The 17,624-nt window shown below is 40.6% G+C and overlaps 1 protein-coding gene across 1 annotated transcript in view; it reads left to right on the forward strand.

Annotated features, from left to right (window-relative positions):
* The window catches only part of LOC117750026 (inactive dipeptidyl peptidase 10-like), a 53,400-nt gene that overhangs the window by 4,813 nt on the left and 30,963 nt on the right, over positions 1-17,624 (forward strand). The window contains exons 5-8 of the mRNA XM_034560869.1: positions 1,871-1,982; positions 2,344-2,439; positions 9,715-9,809; positions 10,246-10,320. Coding sequence (XP_034416760.1) covers positions 1,871-1,982; positions 2,344-2,439; positions 9,715-9,809; positions 10,246-10,320 — 378 coding nt within the window. The remainder of the gene's footprint in view (positions 1-1,870; positions 1,983-2,343; positions 2,440-9,714; positions 9,810-10,245; positions 10,321-17,624) is intronic.

The raw sequence follows: 17,624 nt of genomic DNA on the forward strand, positions 1-17,624 counted from the left end.
TTTATGGTATTTTCCATAATAGAATCATCTTCATCATGTGCTAACCTATGTGTGGTAATATTATAGATATTGGAAATACTTATTTATAACAATTTAAATTGTGAATTTTGCAATTACTGTCAATAATTGTACACAAAGCATTTGGGGTCTGCGGGACATCAAACGATGAGAAAGTAAAATACAACAAAACACAATGTCTAATGTCAGGATTACTACCTCAGTTAATATTGTAAACTCAAGTTTATGGTTCCAATCGTTAGTTTTAGGTTTTGTTCAATACAGCATGATGTTCATTTAGTAAAGTATGGTCCATTAAGAGTCAAATAGACCATAAAGCCGGGTATGCTTAAGGGCGGGGCTACAAGGTGATTGACAGGTCTCTACCAGAGCATTTTCTCATCTGGGAGTTGTCTTTCTTTTGTCTAATAACGTTAACCCTTTCGCTGTGTCTATTCATTTCATGAAAGTACATTGTCACATTCTGGTCACATTTGGTTTCACTTTGCTCTTGTGACACATCTGGTTGAAGAAATAACATTCTGGCAACAGTCAAACACCAAGATGGCGACAGCCAAAATGAAATTTCGAGGCTTCAAAACCGTTATTCCACAAACCAATGGGTGATCTCACCGTGACTGTGTCCATTCCTCTACTGTCTATAGATGCCACCGATTGGGACCTGCCGTTACATATATCCATCACAAGCAATGGCTCGTTCACAGCTAGGGGACTCTGCAGCCATGCATCATCACCCGTCCACTCAGCTCTGTAACTCCTGAAATATTATCATGATTCCGTCGCCAAGCCGGTTTTCAGCTTTCTATCCTGGATTGGAAGTATTTCATCAGAGACCAATGAGCAGTCAATGTGCGTATTGATCCTTGAAGCTGTCCTTGCAGCTGCTAATTTGTGACAACCAACTTCACAGGGTGTCGAGCAGGGCAGAGAACCTTGGTGGTCCTTTTCGTTTTATTTTTACAGAGCATTGTCTGTGCAGCACCTTTCTTACTTCCTCATCATGTTCAACAATATCACGCTGAATGGTTTGATAAAAGAAGGTAGAAGAAGAGAAAGACCTCCAAGTGTTCAAACCAATGGCATTGAGCGGTTTTATTTAGAAAGCAGCGGATTACAAAACTATTCAAAGGGTTGCTGCTAAATTTTGTACACAGTGTGATACCATCAAACAATAATCAGCTCACAAACTGAAAAGTATTAAGTATCAATATTTAGTTTTTCTTCTGACAGCGATGGGTGGACTTGAATATTCTGATACTTCACACATTTATGTATATGGCCTTTTTTCCATAGTATCTCCTTTTGTCTAGAGTATCCGAACAGTGAGTTCAGGGAAGCCAGGGAACAAACACTGTTTTGCTTCAGCAACTTGAACACGGTGGGTGCTTTTAGTCTTACGTACAACTGTGGCTCAGTGGTGAGCAGGGTTGTCGATGTGTCCTTGAGCAAGACACTTAACCCCAAACATTGCTCCGGTAGCTGTTCTACGGTGTGTGAATTTTAGTTAGTCCTGATGAGCAGGTGGCTCCTCCCATCAGTGTATGAATGGGTGAATGATGTCATGTAGTGTTAAAGCGCTTTGAGTGTGCGGAAGACGAGATAAAGCGCTTTACAAGTACAGTTCATTTACCATTTACGTACTTTATCAATGCCCAAAGGGGGAAGTTGTGCCCTCTGTGTCACCTTGGATTTATGCATAGGCTCAGTCAACCAGTGCACCGATTGGTGTGATGTGTCTTGACCAAGGACACTTCAGCAGGTTGCCGTACTGGGGGAATCTATTTCCTTAGTGTGGCTGTTTTTTCATTATTTACATGATTGATTGATGCGATTTGTCTCCCTTGTTGTGTAGGACCTAGGACCTATCGGACCAGAAAGAAACTGGAAGGGCATCGGCATCTCCCTGCTGGTTATTGTGGCAGTGCTTTCTCTCATTGGTCTGTCCATCGTTCTGCTGTCAAAAGGTGAGGCTCCCTACAGATATAAGAGACTGTCAGGGTCACAGATGAATGGAGGATTGTATTTAAGTGGTTTAACTTGATATTCCAATCATTCATGAAACATGAAGCTTTGTCCAGATGCAGTAGAGCCTCTTGTCTTTGTATAATATTACTGTATCCTTTGCCTGTTCCTTCATAACATTACAGTTTGGTTTTGTGTGTGTTTGTATGTGGAAAAAGTGATTTATAATATGTTTATTTGTAACTTTATTTTAAGACTTTAAATTTAAAAAACAGTCAAATTGTATTGATGTCTGTTGTTATTGTCTGATTGTTGAATAAAGATTGACAGTAAAGGAAATGTTCTTTTCTTTTCCTTCTGTAGATGATGGTGGTAAACCCTTCGGTTCACAGTTGACACTGGATGACCTCTTTCAAAGAAACTTCCAAATACATGATCCTGATGCAAAGTGGATCAGTGGTAAATCTGTCACAAAGCTGAATTCACATAGCCGCTAACACTGTCCATAATTATGAAGTTTTATGAAAAGTTGTCACATGTGTTTTTTTTCTACATGACAGCAGTGGTTGTTCATGGTCATGGTAAATAAACCTTCATGAAGGTATTTTATTCTTTACAATAGTTAATTGTGGTGGTCACCGGGTTTCTTCTCATTTGTCTCTCCTAGTTGAGGAAGGAGACAAACAATGCCAGCAGTTTTGCTACGTCATGCTAGCCAAACAGACAATATGCCACTTTCAAAGCGCACCACACAACGACTGAATCTCACTGAACTAGCAGCCGAAGACGGGAATAAAACAGCCATAACCATAAATCACGTTTTACCGTTGCTGTTTTGAGATCAAAAGTTGTGTTCGAGGACATATCAATGCAACTAATGGCTCATTTTCATGACGTGTCGGAACATATGCACAATACACTGCAAGCGCCTGTCAAAATACGGTCTGTCTCCATCTGGTGCATGAATTGTGTTACTACACTCATTCTACAGGCAACCTGAATACAGTCTGAAGTTGTCAACATAGAGCCATAGGCGGTCTTAACATAGAGGCATAGGTAGGTGGCTGCTTGGGGCCCCCTACCAGTGGTCGTAGTAGGGGGGCCCCCAACCAACCTAAAAAAGAAAAGAAAAAGCCCCTTATCATCATGAACGCTTCAAAAGCAGGGTCAATTGTATTCATATTCTTAAGAAATACGTTGAAGTAGTAGTTAAAATGTCCAGTTCATGGTTATCTGTCGTGGCCCTACACCCCTACTTTCACCATGAAATGGACTAGTCCGTAACGGTAACGATAGTGACCGGAGTGACAGGAGGACTGGAAGTTACACAGAGACGATTCAGAAGACAAGAATAAAAGCACAAATGAAACAAAGTTATCCAAGCAGCTTAATTAAAAGAAAAAAAAGAAAAGACGCCGATAAATATTTAGAAACGCTGCCAAAGATGACACACTTTTTACGGCTACTGGGGATACAGGCAGGAACGCCCACAGCGTTGAACACGCCGCTACAGCAGCAGCTAGCTGTGAAGTGGCGCTAGGTGAGGATAACGAGACAATGAAGAGGACCGCCCACTGTCACCCACATTGTTATTGACGACGTTGACAACGATGACGTCGATGATGGGGCTTTGAGTCAACTGCCTAGTTCTGCTCATAGCCCTAGCCCAGTGCTATGAGCAGAACTAGAGTAAGATTGGTGTTAACATGAGAGACCAAACAAATACAGGAAGAAGAGAGGGAGGACGAGAGTAAGGGACAGAGACCAAAGCAGATGGAACACTCAGCACTAACACAGTCATAAAGAAGAACAGGAGAAAAGCAGAAAAAGGAGGAGAGGAAGAGTAAAAACAGGCATACGGAGGAAGAGAAACACGAGGGAGAGAAAGGAAGGGACAGACACAAAAGAGAGAAGGTAATCATTTAACAATGCAAAAAATCATATTTCTTAATCCCAATGATGGACTGCTGTTGTTTTTTGGTATCCTCTCACTTCACGATAGAAGAAAGAAGCTAATTTTGTTCATAGACCATATTGTTAGTTGGTGACAATGTTTTTTATTATTACTATCATTATCATTTTACAGGTACAGCTCTCTCACTCACTCACTCACTCACTCACTCTCACACACGCACACACACACACACACACACACACACACACACACACACAATAAACAGTGCTGGTTTTCCTGGCATTTTGGCAAAGACAGGTGTTATCTGAAACTTTATTCTCTGTTCGGTTCCATCGTGACTATTAGTTTGTGTAGTGCTACACTTTGTGTGTTCTCTGCTTTCCATCTTCATTTTGGAGTAAAGAAGTGTATGCAGGGTTTAAAGGGGAAGTTTTTTTTTTTTTTCACCATTCAGTCGGTAAAATCTTTTTTCCTTCTCTTTTAAAGATCGGATGGGGGGGCCCCATACATACCTTCGCTTTGGGCCCCCAATTTGCTAAATCCGCCACTGCATAGAGCATTGTGTGTGGAGAGGTCTGATTGATTAAAAACTGCTGCTATTATCCATCCATCCATCCATTTTCAATACCGCTTATCCTCATTAGGGTCGCGGGGGCGCTGGAGCCTATCCCAGCTGACATAGGGCGAAGGCAGGGGACACCCTGGACAGGCCGCCAGTCCATCGAGGGCAGCTGCTATTATATTATATATATATATATATATATATATATATATATATTTACTATTAATCTTCGGCAGTCATTCTCAAGCAAGGGCCTGAGCCAGAGTCCCAGGGGTTGGAGTAAAACACTCTGCCCCATGACTAACCTTTAAAGTGTCCAGACATACAAACACAGCACATCAGCTGCACTTACACGTCATTTTGTGAACATCAAAAGCTTTCAAATTGAATTTGGTGGCATGTTGAACTTTTGTTTGAGAGACAGCTGCCTTTTCCTCAAGCGTATCAAGCGCTGCTTGTAGGTACAGCAACAGAGTCCTGGGAATAGGTTTTGGGTGTTGTACACACCCTGAGAAACCAGAGACCAGGGTTCACATCCTGAGGCCTGTCTGTTGTTAGCCAACACAATCTCTTTAGTTAACGTCGGAGAAAGATCAAGGTTTGGAGAACATGTTAATTAACGCAACTTTTTCTGAATTTAATCAAGACCACAATGTTTCTCTGGCCTTAACCAAGTGCTGCAGTACCTCAACAGAACCATATAAGAGGTGAATCATTATGGAACTTTTTCCAACTGTGTCAAACAACAAAACCGGGTTTTTCTGTGGATTTTTTTTAAAGTATGACTTAATAGTCTTATTTCTTTCCTCCGACGCCAAAGCTCAGTTTCTTACATGTGATCACTCAAACATCTATGTGCAGCACAGTCTGTGTGATATGAAGTTCCTGATGTGAATCACAGATGTTACAGATTGAATTTAGAGAAGAATAAAAATATCAACGTGAACTGCAGTATGTAACAATAAAACAATATCATTTATTCGCCTCCATGTGCACTGTGAGTGCAGAGAGCCATATCAGTGTGTTTCCAGGCTGGGGTCAGAGTCAGAGATGTGTGAGTCACCATCCGAATGCTCATCCACGAGACTCTTCTCCTTCAGACACCATGAGTGGAATGGTGCTCTTCTTCTTCCTTTCTCTGCTGAATGGTGACTTCAGCTCTTCGTGTTGGTGTGTGCAGAGGCCGGCTCCTCATTTAGCTTTCCACTTCTGAATACTCGACTTTTCACATGTGCTCCCCTCGAATGCTCGCACACGTCTCGCATGTCTCTGGAGGACGGGAACACAAGTCCTCGAGGAACCTTCCGAAAGCTTTCTTCATGTCTTTGCTGGATTCTCCCAAACAACCTATATCTCCTTTGATGTGCAGTTATTGAAGGGAATGACATATCTGAATGGTTTTTACAGCACAGGATACAGTTCTGTCAGTTTGCTGTGTTTCTGTCATCCTCGCAATCCGTGTGCGAAATAGTTGTCGATTCTTGGCAGTTTGATTCTTGTAAATTGATATTTTATATTTTATTTGATGAGAAGCCAAACAAAAAGCTAAAAAGCTCAGTATATCTGCAGAAATGAGTATTCTATACTACATAAAATCAATTGTTGATATTAAAAATATTGATTAATGCAGCTTTAGGTTAACAAAACATTGTACATTGTTTAAACCGATGTAATCACCAGAATGAAGTATTTCTTATCATTATTCTTTTTTATGCTCTTGCACTAAAGAAATACTTTACCTACAAAGCATCTACCTGTATATTAGTTACTCAGCTCGTGTGTTTTGCTTGCATGCCTCCTCGATGAACCATGATCAGGAAAAAAAGGACAAAAAGTCTTGATGAATCGAAGTAAATGGGGGCCGCGTTTCACAACAGCAAAAAACACACACACACACACACCTACACACACACCTACACACACACATTTACTTAAATTCACTAAGACCTTTCTCCATTTTTGGATTCTTCGTTCTCTGTGGAGGCGGAAAAAAAACAGTTTTATTCAAAAGTTCAAGATAACATGGGGGTGGAGTAATGAAATGGTAATTTTGTGGGTGACGTATTCCTTCAAAGGAAGGGTTGGTTATCTTCTTCAAAAACACGTTTGCTATTTTTTTGTAAAAAATGACATCCTGAGAGCAATCAATGAATGAAATGCACGGACAAAAAGAAAAATCAGTGTAATAAGGCCGTCCAATCACTGTATGCGCTGATACAGCATTTATAGCTGATAGCGTGGTCCCAACCGAAGCAGAAGTGTACTTTGTACTTTTAAATGTACCTTTTTTAGTTTTCTTCACTTCAAGCTGCACATATCCGTATATAGTTTAGGTTAACAATCAAAGGACCATGTGTAAAGTGAAAGCTGTCACTCAAGGTCTCTACAGTTCAGTGCTATGGACTTATCAGGACCAAATAAACATCCTAAATGTATTAAGGGTCAGAACATAACTCCTAACTCCAATGTTCAAACCTGCAATCACACAGCCACATAATGAAGATATCAATATAGCCATAGCAACGCTTTATCATTGCATGTCCAAAGAGTTGGGAGACTTACAAGAGTCTCTATGTTTGGTCTCTACAGCAGGGAGTTAGAACTTTAACCCTATCACAGTGCGTTTTCACTTCATCAAAGTTAATTGCATGATGTTGGTCCCATTATTGAACTCTCAACCCTCTCGTGTTATTTCTGGTAACAAAACTGATGAAAACTGCGAACTCGAGGCTTCAAAACTGTTATCTAAAACTCTTTTCTTCATCCCACCTGCCATCGGTTGGGTAAGAGCACCATCAGCATCATAACGGGAGATTTCCTTTAATTCTTGGCATTAAAGAACGGAGACAAACCATCTGATAGCTGAGACACTTTTAATCACAGCTGAGATTGCGTGTCACCTTTATCCTCGGAGGGTTTATAGATGGAACTGTTGTCAACTCAGGAGGACAGTAGCCCCATTTTTCAATTACATTTGCTGTGAGATGTTTTATACAATCATCGATTTGATACATGCCCTGCATATACAATATGCAGAGAGGACTGTGGTTTGATGCACTTTCTAAATGACAAGAACCCTTTTGAAGATTCCCATTCTTGTTGAAAACAAGCAATCCATCTGTCTATCATATTCATTTTCCTGTCATAATACTCTCAAGTGTTTTGAGTGTGTGCTAGTTTATAGCCCTCTTGTCTGAGATTGATGCCTTAAGAGCGTATTCATTGACATTTACATGAGATGGGGACCTGAAATGATTTAGACCTGTCAAATGCATTAATGGAATTTCCGGCCTCTCTGGACTGTAATGTTGTTTCGGGATTACAATGGAGTTATTGCAGGCACTTCTGTCATTGTTTCCACTGTTGGAAGTTGAAGTGTAATCTCCCTGAGCCCAGCTGCCTATGACAGATCCTCCTAAATGAGTCTTTATTATTGTTGTTTTCGTCTCTCTTGTCTTACACTCTTCTCTCAGGGGCATCCTCGGCATCTATCGTTCTCTAATCATTTTCTTGCGCGTGTTTCTCGTGAGTCGATTTCAACCCCTCCCAAGAATATTAGATGTAGGCTTTCAATATGATCAACAGAGGAATTCCGTTAGATCCACTTGAGGCATTTTTCTCCTTTCCGGAAGGACCAATACCTCAAATTAGTCAAGATTTTAGTATAACAACTCAGTCTCAGTGCAGAAAGTAGTGCTCTCCTCTGTGTCGCGACTCTGAAAGTAATGAAAAATAAGCTGAAGGGCTTGAGTAGCAGAGTTTGCATTTTATCAATTCATATTATCAAGCTACCTTTCCTCAGCTTTTATCCTTATCCATAGTCTGCCATGACCACAATTATTACAATCCGAGATTTAACCATACTATGGTTGGTATGCACAGATATTGCTGAATATATTATGAAAAGATTTTCATAACTAGGCTTGTCTGCAGCCATGCCGGCGGGTTCCTTGGGGCTGATTTTAGGCCAAAATCCTGAAATGTGCTCACAATACCAATGTTAACATATTGATGTTTAGTAGTGTGCTAGTGCGTTAACATTTGCCCCGATGATGGCGCTCGATGAAAAGTGAAGGGATCATGAACGGGATTACATTGTCATATTCATGTAATGTGTTTATGTAACTTTGTAAATGCTGTTCATTCTGTACACATGACATCTATTGCTTCTGTCCATCCGGGGAGAGGGATCCTCCTCTGTTGCTCTCCTGAAGGTTTCTTCACTTTTTTCCCTGTCAAAGGTTATTTTTGGGGAGTTTTTCCTGATTTGATGTGAGGTCAAAGGTCAGGGATGTCGTATGTGTACAGATTGTAAAGCCCTCTGAGGATAATTTGTAATTTGTGATATTGGGCTATACAAAATAAACTGAATTGAATTGAATTGAATTGAAATCGAATTGAATTGAATTGAAATTGAATTGATTACACTCCATCCTGAGCGAGGCCTGGACGTGAGCACCAGATGTCAAACCATCCAATAGCTGTTGAGATGTTTCACTCAAGAACACAGAGTCGGGGATCGGCAAAGTCAGAGGGGGTAATTCATGAATGTACAATATGTTGTGAAACATGTCTAATAACCATTGAATGATGATGTCAGTGAACACAATCCAGAGTTTTGGAGAAACATCTCAAAGATGTTAAATGTGTCTTTTGAATGTGAACTCTCCGAACACAACGCTCTAACAATCGATCTGAAAACATCAGCTGTGAAGTGAAAACACATCCTTGTTTATTCGTCGGTCTCATATAGAGCTCCAGATGCCAGCAGTGGTCGGGTGGCTTTTCGATTGTATGCAAATCACATCAAGTGGCCTCGTAAATAATGCACACTTTTGAGCCCCGCATGACAGCAAATCCATGTGGCTGAGGTTGCCACGGCAACACATGCACTATTGTGAATCGCTTAAAGTTAATGGAGGTGAATGCAGTCAAGACTGCATACCATCACTGTGACCGCTCTTGTCGAGAAATCTCCGTTTTTTAAATTAATTTCAACATGCGTGCAAAGAAACATGACATTTTACTCATTTACTCTGGGATTTTACTTTTTTTTTCTTTTTCCTACAAAAACAATAATCACATAACAATGGGTTGACCCATTTAGAATTCTGTCGACCACAAATCAATTGTTTCTTGGTGCAGGGTCAATCTATCAACATCATTGCTCATTCAAATGCTCAAACCCTTTAGAAACAATAAACAAATATGATGATATGACACGCAGTACTAAGAGCACGCCTGTTTATACTTTCAGATGAGGAGATCATCTTTCGAAGCTGGGATGGAGACATTATGAAAGTCAGCACGCAGAGCAACGACACAGAGCTCCTGCTGAAGAACACAACATTTGTGAGTGTGTCTTTGTTTCTTAAAGCGTGAGCTATGTTTCCAGTGCATTGAGAAGGTTTCCCTCTTTTCTACTGGGGTTCATAAAGCTTTATGAAGTACAAATCTAACATTAACAAGATGACACCAGTTTTTTATTAAACTGGTTTTATTAAAGAATATTAAATTACAATGATCTCACATTTTTTTATTGTATGCAACATTGTATTTTCTGCTTTCTACTCTTTGAGAGCATCATGTCTCATTGTTACTATGGCAACCCAGCCCTCCCCTCGGCAGGTATTGACCCTGCTAAGGTCAGCTCAACTTTCACTGTGATTTGTTACGCCAATCTTGGTTTTGGAGAGCGATGTCTGCGTTGCATTGAGAACTCCTTTTGTGTGTGTCTCAGGAATTATTCATTTTAAGATATCGCATCCACCTCTTATTCTTCCCACAGGTGACTTTTAAGGCATCAAAGTTTGCAGTTTCTCCAGATTTGAACTACATTCTTCTGGGATATGATGTCAAGCAGGTGAGAACCTCTTAATATTATTATTATTATTATTATTATTATTATTATTATTCTGCTTGCATATGTTTTTGCTGGCTCTAGTGTTTGGCTTGGGGCTATGCTGGAGGTTTACAGTTCATGAACTGAAATGGACATGAGGCCACATGCACATAACGAATCTCTGCAGAGTCAGTGAGCTAAAGCCAACATTGACCGAGCTGGAGGGCACCAGCTTTGGAAATATGAGAAGGAATTCACATGTTTCATTTGTGAGAATTTTTTGCTGGATTCAATATTTTTTTTATTTCTTGGGATTTTATGACAATGAGGAAAATATTTAAAGTATAAATAAGTAGTAGGCTACTGGTGTTTTCACCACCATGCTCTGCAAATGCTGATTGTCATACTCCTCAGTGGTATTACATTGAATGTAATATCAGGTATGATATATTCTCTATTCATTAAATAACGTGACGGTTGGGATGATGCCGTGGTTGTTTAAATTGTATTGATATAGATATTACTCTTAGATTTCTGTCGACATATGTCTTACTGGAGATGCCTTTATGAAAGTCCACTTAAACATCCTTTACTAAGGTACACACTGTATGTTCTCTCAACAATAAACGGACAGAAGTGGAAAAAGCAAGCTCATTATTTCCACTTAACATCTACTTCTGCACCTGCTGCTAGAGTTAATTTCCCTTATAACCACTGCAAATGAATATGTTTACAAGACATGCAGGTAAGTAACGGTGCTATTGTTGGCTTCCCACAGCAGCCTCATTAAGTCAAAGGGTAACTTAGATATTTCTGTCTGAGTGACTAGTGGGAACCAACTGGTCCGGTGTTGAGGGCGAGCGCTGAAGACGGCACACGCTCACATGCAATGTAATCACAGCCGTGCACTTTGGCACCGCCAATGTGCATCCGCTTCAAATGCTTATTGCCACTCGCAATTGTCATTATAAGTATCGGTCGTCATATAAGTTTCACTCGAGGGAACATCTGACATGTGACGAGGTGATGAGTTGGTTGTGTTGGAGGACTGAAAGTGGAGCTTAGTGTTGTGTTGCCACGTCTGAATATTCGTGGGGATTTTGTCCACGTTGATGAGGACTTCGAGTTGAATTTTGATTTGTCGTGTGTATTCGTGTTTACGGATGAAGTGCTACTACAAGTTAAAGAGCGGAGGAGGGGAGAGAGAGAGAGAGAGAGAGAGAGAAAGAGATGCTGCAAGGCCACGCAGCTTGGAGAATGGCCATTCACCACAGAGGATGAATGCTGTAAAAATGTGGGACTTATTGCTGCCTGATATTCAATCTACAGTGCGAGAATTCACCTTGAGCGAGACACACAATAACAAACAGTTTAAGCTAAAGGTAACACATTTATTCTCTGTAGGGGTCCTTTCCATTATGTTGTCAGACACTAATATTATACACGTTATAAATAATAACAATCTTTTAGTGGACATAAAGTTACATTGGGCCTTCCAGCTCGTTTAGCTCGTTCCAATACTGGACACATTTTTGGAAATTGTTGTCCGTATTGGTCATTTAGACACAAAAATATGGGAAAATAGCTAATAGCTAATTATTTTTAAGTTATAATATGCAACAATTTCCTGAAAAAAAAAAGTATAAACTGATACAACGTAATCCCTCTCCATCATCACTTATGACCCTCTAGAAGAGGGTTGTGGTGTCTCTATCTACCATAGACTTTGTATAACAAGTACACATAATCATCGTGACGTCACCCATTGGTTTTCAGTGACGTAGTGTACGGCTCTAAAAGCGGCAGCGACCTGTCAATCACAGTAGCCCCGCCTTAAAGCATACCCTCCTCTATAGTCTGTTTGACTCTCAATGGACCATAATTTACTAAATGAACATCATGCTGTATTGAAGAAGACTTGAAGCTAGAGATTGAGACCATAAACTAATTTTACAATGTTTACTGAGGGAATAAATCAAGAGAGAAGTAGAGTCATTTTCTATAGACTTCTATACAACCAGAAGAGTAGAAGAAGAACCCTGATTGCTGTTAGAGATAATGCAAGTTTTAAGACACTTCCACATTGGCATCACTCGGCAGAACCGGATGTTGCCGCCTAGTATCTCTATAGATCTAACATCTATCTGTATTTTCTCTCTTCATATTATTTTGCCGTGTTCAGGACTCTTCCCACCGTGAGTGAGGAGCATTGGGACCCCACGTGGTGGTGGAAGCCCCAGCCAATGAGCAGGGTGTGCAGCCCGGTCTCATTCCCTAACACAGCAGCTTTGTCCCGCCCCTCCACATGCCGAGGCTCTCAGACCCGATGGGCCTGACGGGCATAGAGATACTGTCTTGGGTTGCATGCATTCAAAATACGGCACCTTCCCGTACGGTTTGTGAGGAGGTCTGCTCTGAATTCTGTGAATCAATTGTTTCCAATGTGCACATGATGAGGACGAAGACAACAACGGGACAATGCTCGTGACTGCATGTGTCTCTGTTTTCAGTTGAAACGCCAAAGATCATCTCACCGTACCATCCAGATGTCTCCTCACGTCCACTTGGACCTGAGGAACTGAGACTGTGTCCATGACCGGTGTCCGACCGGTCCAGTTGAGCCCCTAATCCTGTCGTTTAGGGTGTCGATTTACTGCCAAAGGGTTCCAAACATGTTGGAGGAAACGTGTTTGGAAAGCAGTGGCAATTCGATTTACATACTAAACTGGTTAGAACAGTATACACTTCTCTCTATTTATTGCCCAGTTGGCTACATACTGTTTTATTGTAGGACGTCAAAATAGGACTTGATTTTTTTTCCCCCTAGTTTTTATGACCTCACACCTTCTGTGTAACACAATTGTTGATGACATGACTTTAATGTTGCTGCTTCTCTTTCTATTTTGGCGGGTCTTTTTCGTCTTTGTGCACATTTTTATTTTTCCCAACTCTGTATTCACATTTCATGTTTTACTTTAAAAGATTTTTTACATTTTACTAAACATAAAAACACCGAACATCGGGGCCTTTTTGTCACTCCCCTCCCTCCCTCTCCTCGTTCCCTGTCGGACTCGTCACCGTTTAACCGTCCGGTGAAGCTAAACAAAAGACACAATGTAATCATCCTATAGGTTTATTTTCATCAGTTCTAAGTATTTCCACTTTGTTTATGTGACATCATGTGTTGTCTGTTTGTAGAAACCAATCAGAGGCGTGAGTCAGACCTGGAGCAGAAACCCCTCTCCTTTGAAGTTGAGACCAAAACCATCGCTGTCAAATCCATCCATAATGTCATCGATTTAAACTGTAGATTGTATTTGTAGTTTCTCAACGGTGTCACCACCTCCGCAGTTGTTGCTAAGTTGTCCCGCTCTTCGACTTTTTATCAAAGCACCAGATATTTACTCCGAGGCAGCTCCAGTTGTTCCTGTTCACCCGATCAGGAGAATCTGGTCTGCCTGCCATCTTTTCTACATGTCATGTACTCAGCGTTGCACTGTATTTTTAAACAAACATTAATAAGGAGGATCTATCAAACGCAACATGTTGTTCCTGCATGCTCATCTATTCAAGCTGTTTTCTGCCGCTTGTTAAATGGAAACACACATCTGTTCCGCTTGATGCTTCCAATGAAGCCGAGTCGAAAGCAAAGCGAGAGCGCCCGTACGTTCACTTCAGAAGGAGAGTGCTTTCGGAGGGTGTGCACATGTGCACAAAATCATGCTCGATTGCCGAAACCATGGCTGAAATCATCAGTAAACGAGACAATAATCATCAATGTCGCACTCGGCTCATTAAAGTGAATCAGTCCTTGGAGGCCATTGGATGATTCACAATGAGAGTACAATGACAGATGGCACGGGGGTGAACACAAATAAACCTGTTCAATGCAATCCAATTCAACAGCTCACATTATGACAATGTGCTCATTACTTTCTCTTATTTTCACTAGTAAATAAGCAATGAAAAAAAAAAAAGCTCTATTCTAAGATATGTTGATGTGGATATCAGTGCTGTGAGTATGAAGTCGTTAATGTAAATGTATTACGAAATTAACTTGCTTTTTTTGTTTATAAAATGCTGCAGTCTGATCTAACAATCATCATTATTCTACTAAATATTATTATTATTGTCATTAATAATAAAAACAACAATAATAATGTAAATGATAATAATCCAAATATAATCATGCCAATAATCATAATATTAACCCTAATAATACTCACAATACAATATCAATCTTTTATTTATTATTTTACATTGAGTCTGATTAAATATTCAATCCCATGACGCACACAGACATCCTAATCACCTCCAGATTAAGACAGTTACGGGCTAACACCAGATTAACTCAAGTGAGCAATCTGCTAATGCATTATCAATAACACTTACCTGTATAATATGATTCACAACCCTGTATGGCACAATAGGGAACACATTAATCAATGTTTGTCAACTGGCACAATACATGAGCATAATATAAAACATGCAGTTGTTGCTCAACACACCACCACCACTCATGTGTCATTTAGAAACCAATTAGAAGGGGTTTTATAAAGTACTATTGTACTTTATAAAATAGTAGCCCGGGTGTATTTGTGGACTTTCACTAATCACTCACTTACTCATGTGAGCTGTATATACAGTATGCACCCACCAAGCCAAACCTGCAGTCACACTCAACAAAGCAATCCTTTTTTCCCTCTTACATTTGCAAACGGGGGGAAGAAGTCGACGGTCTAAATCAGTCAAAGCAATCAGTATTTGCTCTGCTTCAACTACTTCCGGCTGTGGCTGTTTCTTCCAGCTTCTCCTCGCAGAAACTTTTACCCTTCCTGCTGTCACACGCAGCTGCACTCCCAGGCTGCTAGACTCTTAAACTAGCCCCTCAAGTCCAGCCAAGTCTCATGGGTGAGGTTCAGCTGGCTTATGAGACAAGCTGGCCCCAGAAAAAAAAATAACTGCATCAACCCCATCCGAGGGCCTTGGATGGGGTTGGCAGCCACTCTTGGCTCCCAGCAGGTAAGGCCAAGTGCCCACTAGACAACAGACATTTAATTTAACCTTTCAGAATCTAGGTAGGGTCATCACCAGGGCTGGATATCAGTAGACTATAGCAGTAATAACCCAGTACTAAGTTATATCGAGTCTTCTCTAGGCAAGAAAAACCTGCAATAGACCAACACAATTGCTAATTGCATTGTTTTGCTCACAGCCAGTCACCTCAAGCGTTGGTCCATTTAATGCAATGTGTGATTGTCTCACTACAGCAGCAGCTGTAGACCATACAGCCGGGATTGGCTGTGTGCACACAGCTCTAACTGTATATGAGAAGTGGGCGTGCTCATCGTCACCCATTGGTTTGGGCTGTCGCCATCTATGATTATGGTCTTCACCATATCGACCTTTTGCAACCGGTGAACATAAGTTTCCATAGTTTGGAATGCGGATTTAGAGACGCCATATACGGCTCCGGTAGAGGCAGTGGCCTGTCAATCACACTAGCCCCGCCCTAAAGCATACTCCTCTTTATGGTCTGTTTGACTCTAAATGACCATCATTTACTAAATGAACATCACGCTGTATTAAAGAAGACTTGAAGCTAGAGATTGAGACCATAAACTCATGTTTACAATGTTTACTGAGGGAATAAATCAAGAGAGAAATAGAGTCATTTTTTATAGACTTCTATACAACCAGAGGAATCGCCCCCTGCTGGTCAGTAGAGAGAATGCAGCTTTAAGACACTTCCCCATTAGCTTCACTCCGCAGTAGCGACAACGCTGGTATGCTGCGTTCACACCAAACGTGAAGCAAATTTTTGCATTTCCTTAGTTGCAGGAGTTAACTTGTGGGATCATTTGTGGTTATTTGCGTCATTCACTTAATCTGCGCCGGAGAGGAGGAGTGGCTTATCTCCATGGAAACTGTTGTCAACTAAACCACTTATTTCCGACATCAACCGTGGTAGAAATAACTACTATTGCTGCTTCATACACGTTTTGGAAAGTCCCAGCTACCACGGGAAACTAAACATTGTCTTGTCTGGGTTCATACGATCGACCTGTATTCACTGTATCTAGCAAGCCACACGTTTACTACATCTGTATGAACCCAAAATAAACAGATTTAGCTGTGATTTAATTGCAATAAATAATAAAAAGGGATGCTGAAATAGCTACACAATGATGCCGGTTTGTTAAGTCATGTGTTAAGTCATGAATTCATGTTTTGTTAGTTCTCGTCGCAAAATGACAAGCAAACAACTTTTAAAATACTTACGGAGCTTTGGTCGATCGGTGCTAGGCTGTGCTAACATTGTAGCTGCTCCATCAACACTCAAAATAACGTCATCTAATGTATATAAAACATATATATATATATATATATATATATATATATATATATATATACGACAGCCTCGTTATTGTTTGTACACGGTGTCTTTGTATGTAATCGAGTCATTGTGTGAACACAGCATTATATGTTAAACATGTTGTTTACTTCCTTACTTTTGCAAAGGGGATAGAAATGACACCAACCTTCAAACCCTTTAGAAGCAGAGTAGCCCCGAGCATCCCACTTTGATACGTGGATAAACCCCAAAACTTGACAGGAATACTATTTCTTTTAGAATACAGTACAAATCATTGTTGTTTTAAAAGACTTTTTTCCCATTCATATCCCACATATGTCCCACAGTGATTAAAGTTAATGTATATCCTTTATTGGGATTTATTGGTTTGGCAAAAAAATGAATAAATCCCACCTCAATGGTGGCGTCATTGAGGATCAGCACTCTGAGCCCCCATCAGCATGTCCTCTTCTAAAATGGCAATAGCACAAAACAAACAGTGAGTTTTGTGGCCCAGCAACTGCCGGTTTTCCTTTAACGTGGTGTTTACCCGGTGGAGATGGAGATGGAGGATTGTTTGTGCGTGTTGAGTGAATGCGCTCAGACACGATAATCAGGCCGATCAGTTCTGTATGGCCTGGTGCTCAACTGCTGATGCACAGCACTTTTCATTTCACTATTTCAGCATTTTCTATTGTTGTGAGCAGATTCTGGTACAGAGGTGGAATAGTTTTTTATCGACGTTGCTCAGGCAGATATAATTCAAATGACTGCAATGAATACTATGAGGCAGCATTTTGAAGAGAGGGAGCCAATTTCAAAATGTTCGATGGACAATACAAACTAGTAAATTACTTCTCCTATCTAACTATAATGGGACGAGTCTCGTTCCATATGTCTGTCCTTTGATTTTCTCAACACCCGTTCATCCGATCAACTTTGCACTGGGCAGATGAATTGTTGAGGACAA

Source organism: Cyclopterus lumpus, chromosome 21 (assembly GCF_009769545.1).
Source record: "Cyclopterus lumpus isolate fCycLum1 chromosome 21, fCycLum1.pri, whole genome shotgun sequence".
Lineage (NCBI taxonomy): Eukaryota > Metazoa > Chordata > Actinopteri > Perciformes > Cyclopteridae > Cyclopterus > Cyclopterus lumpus.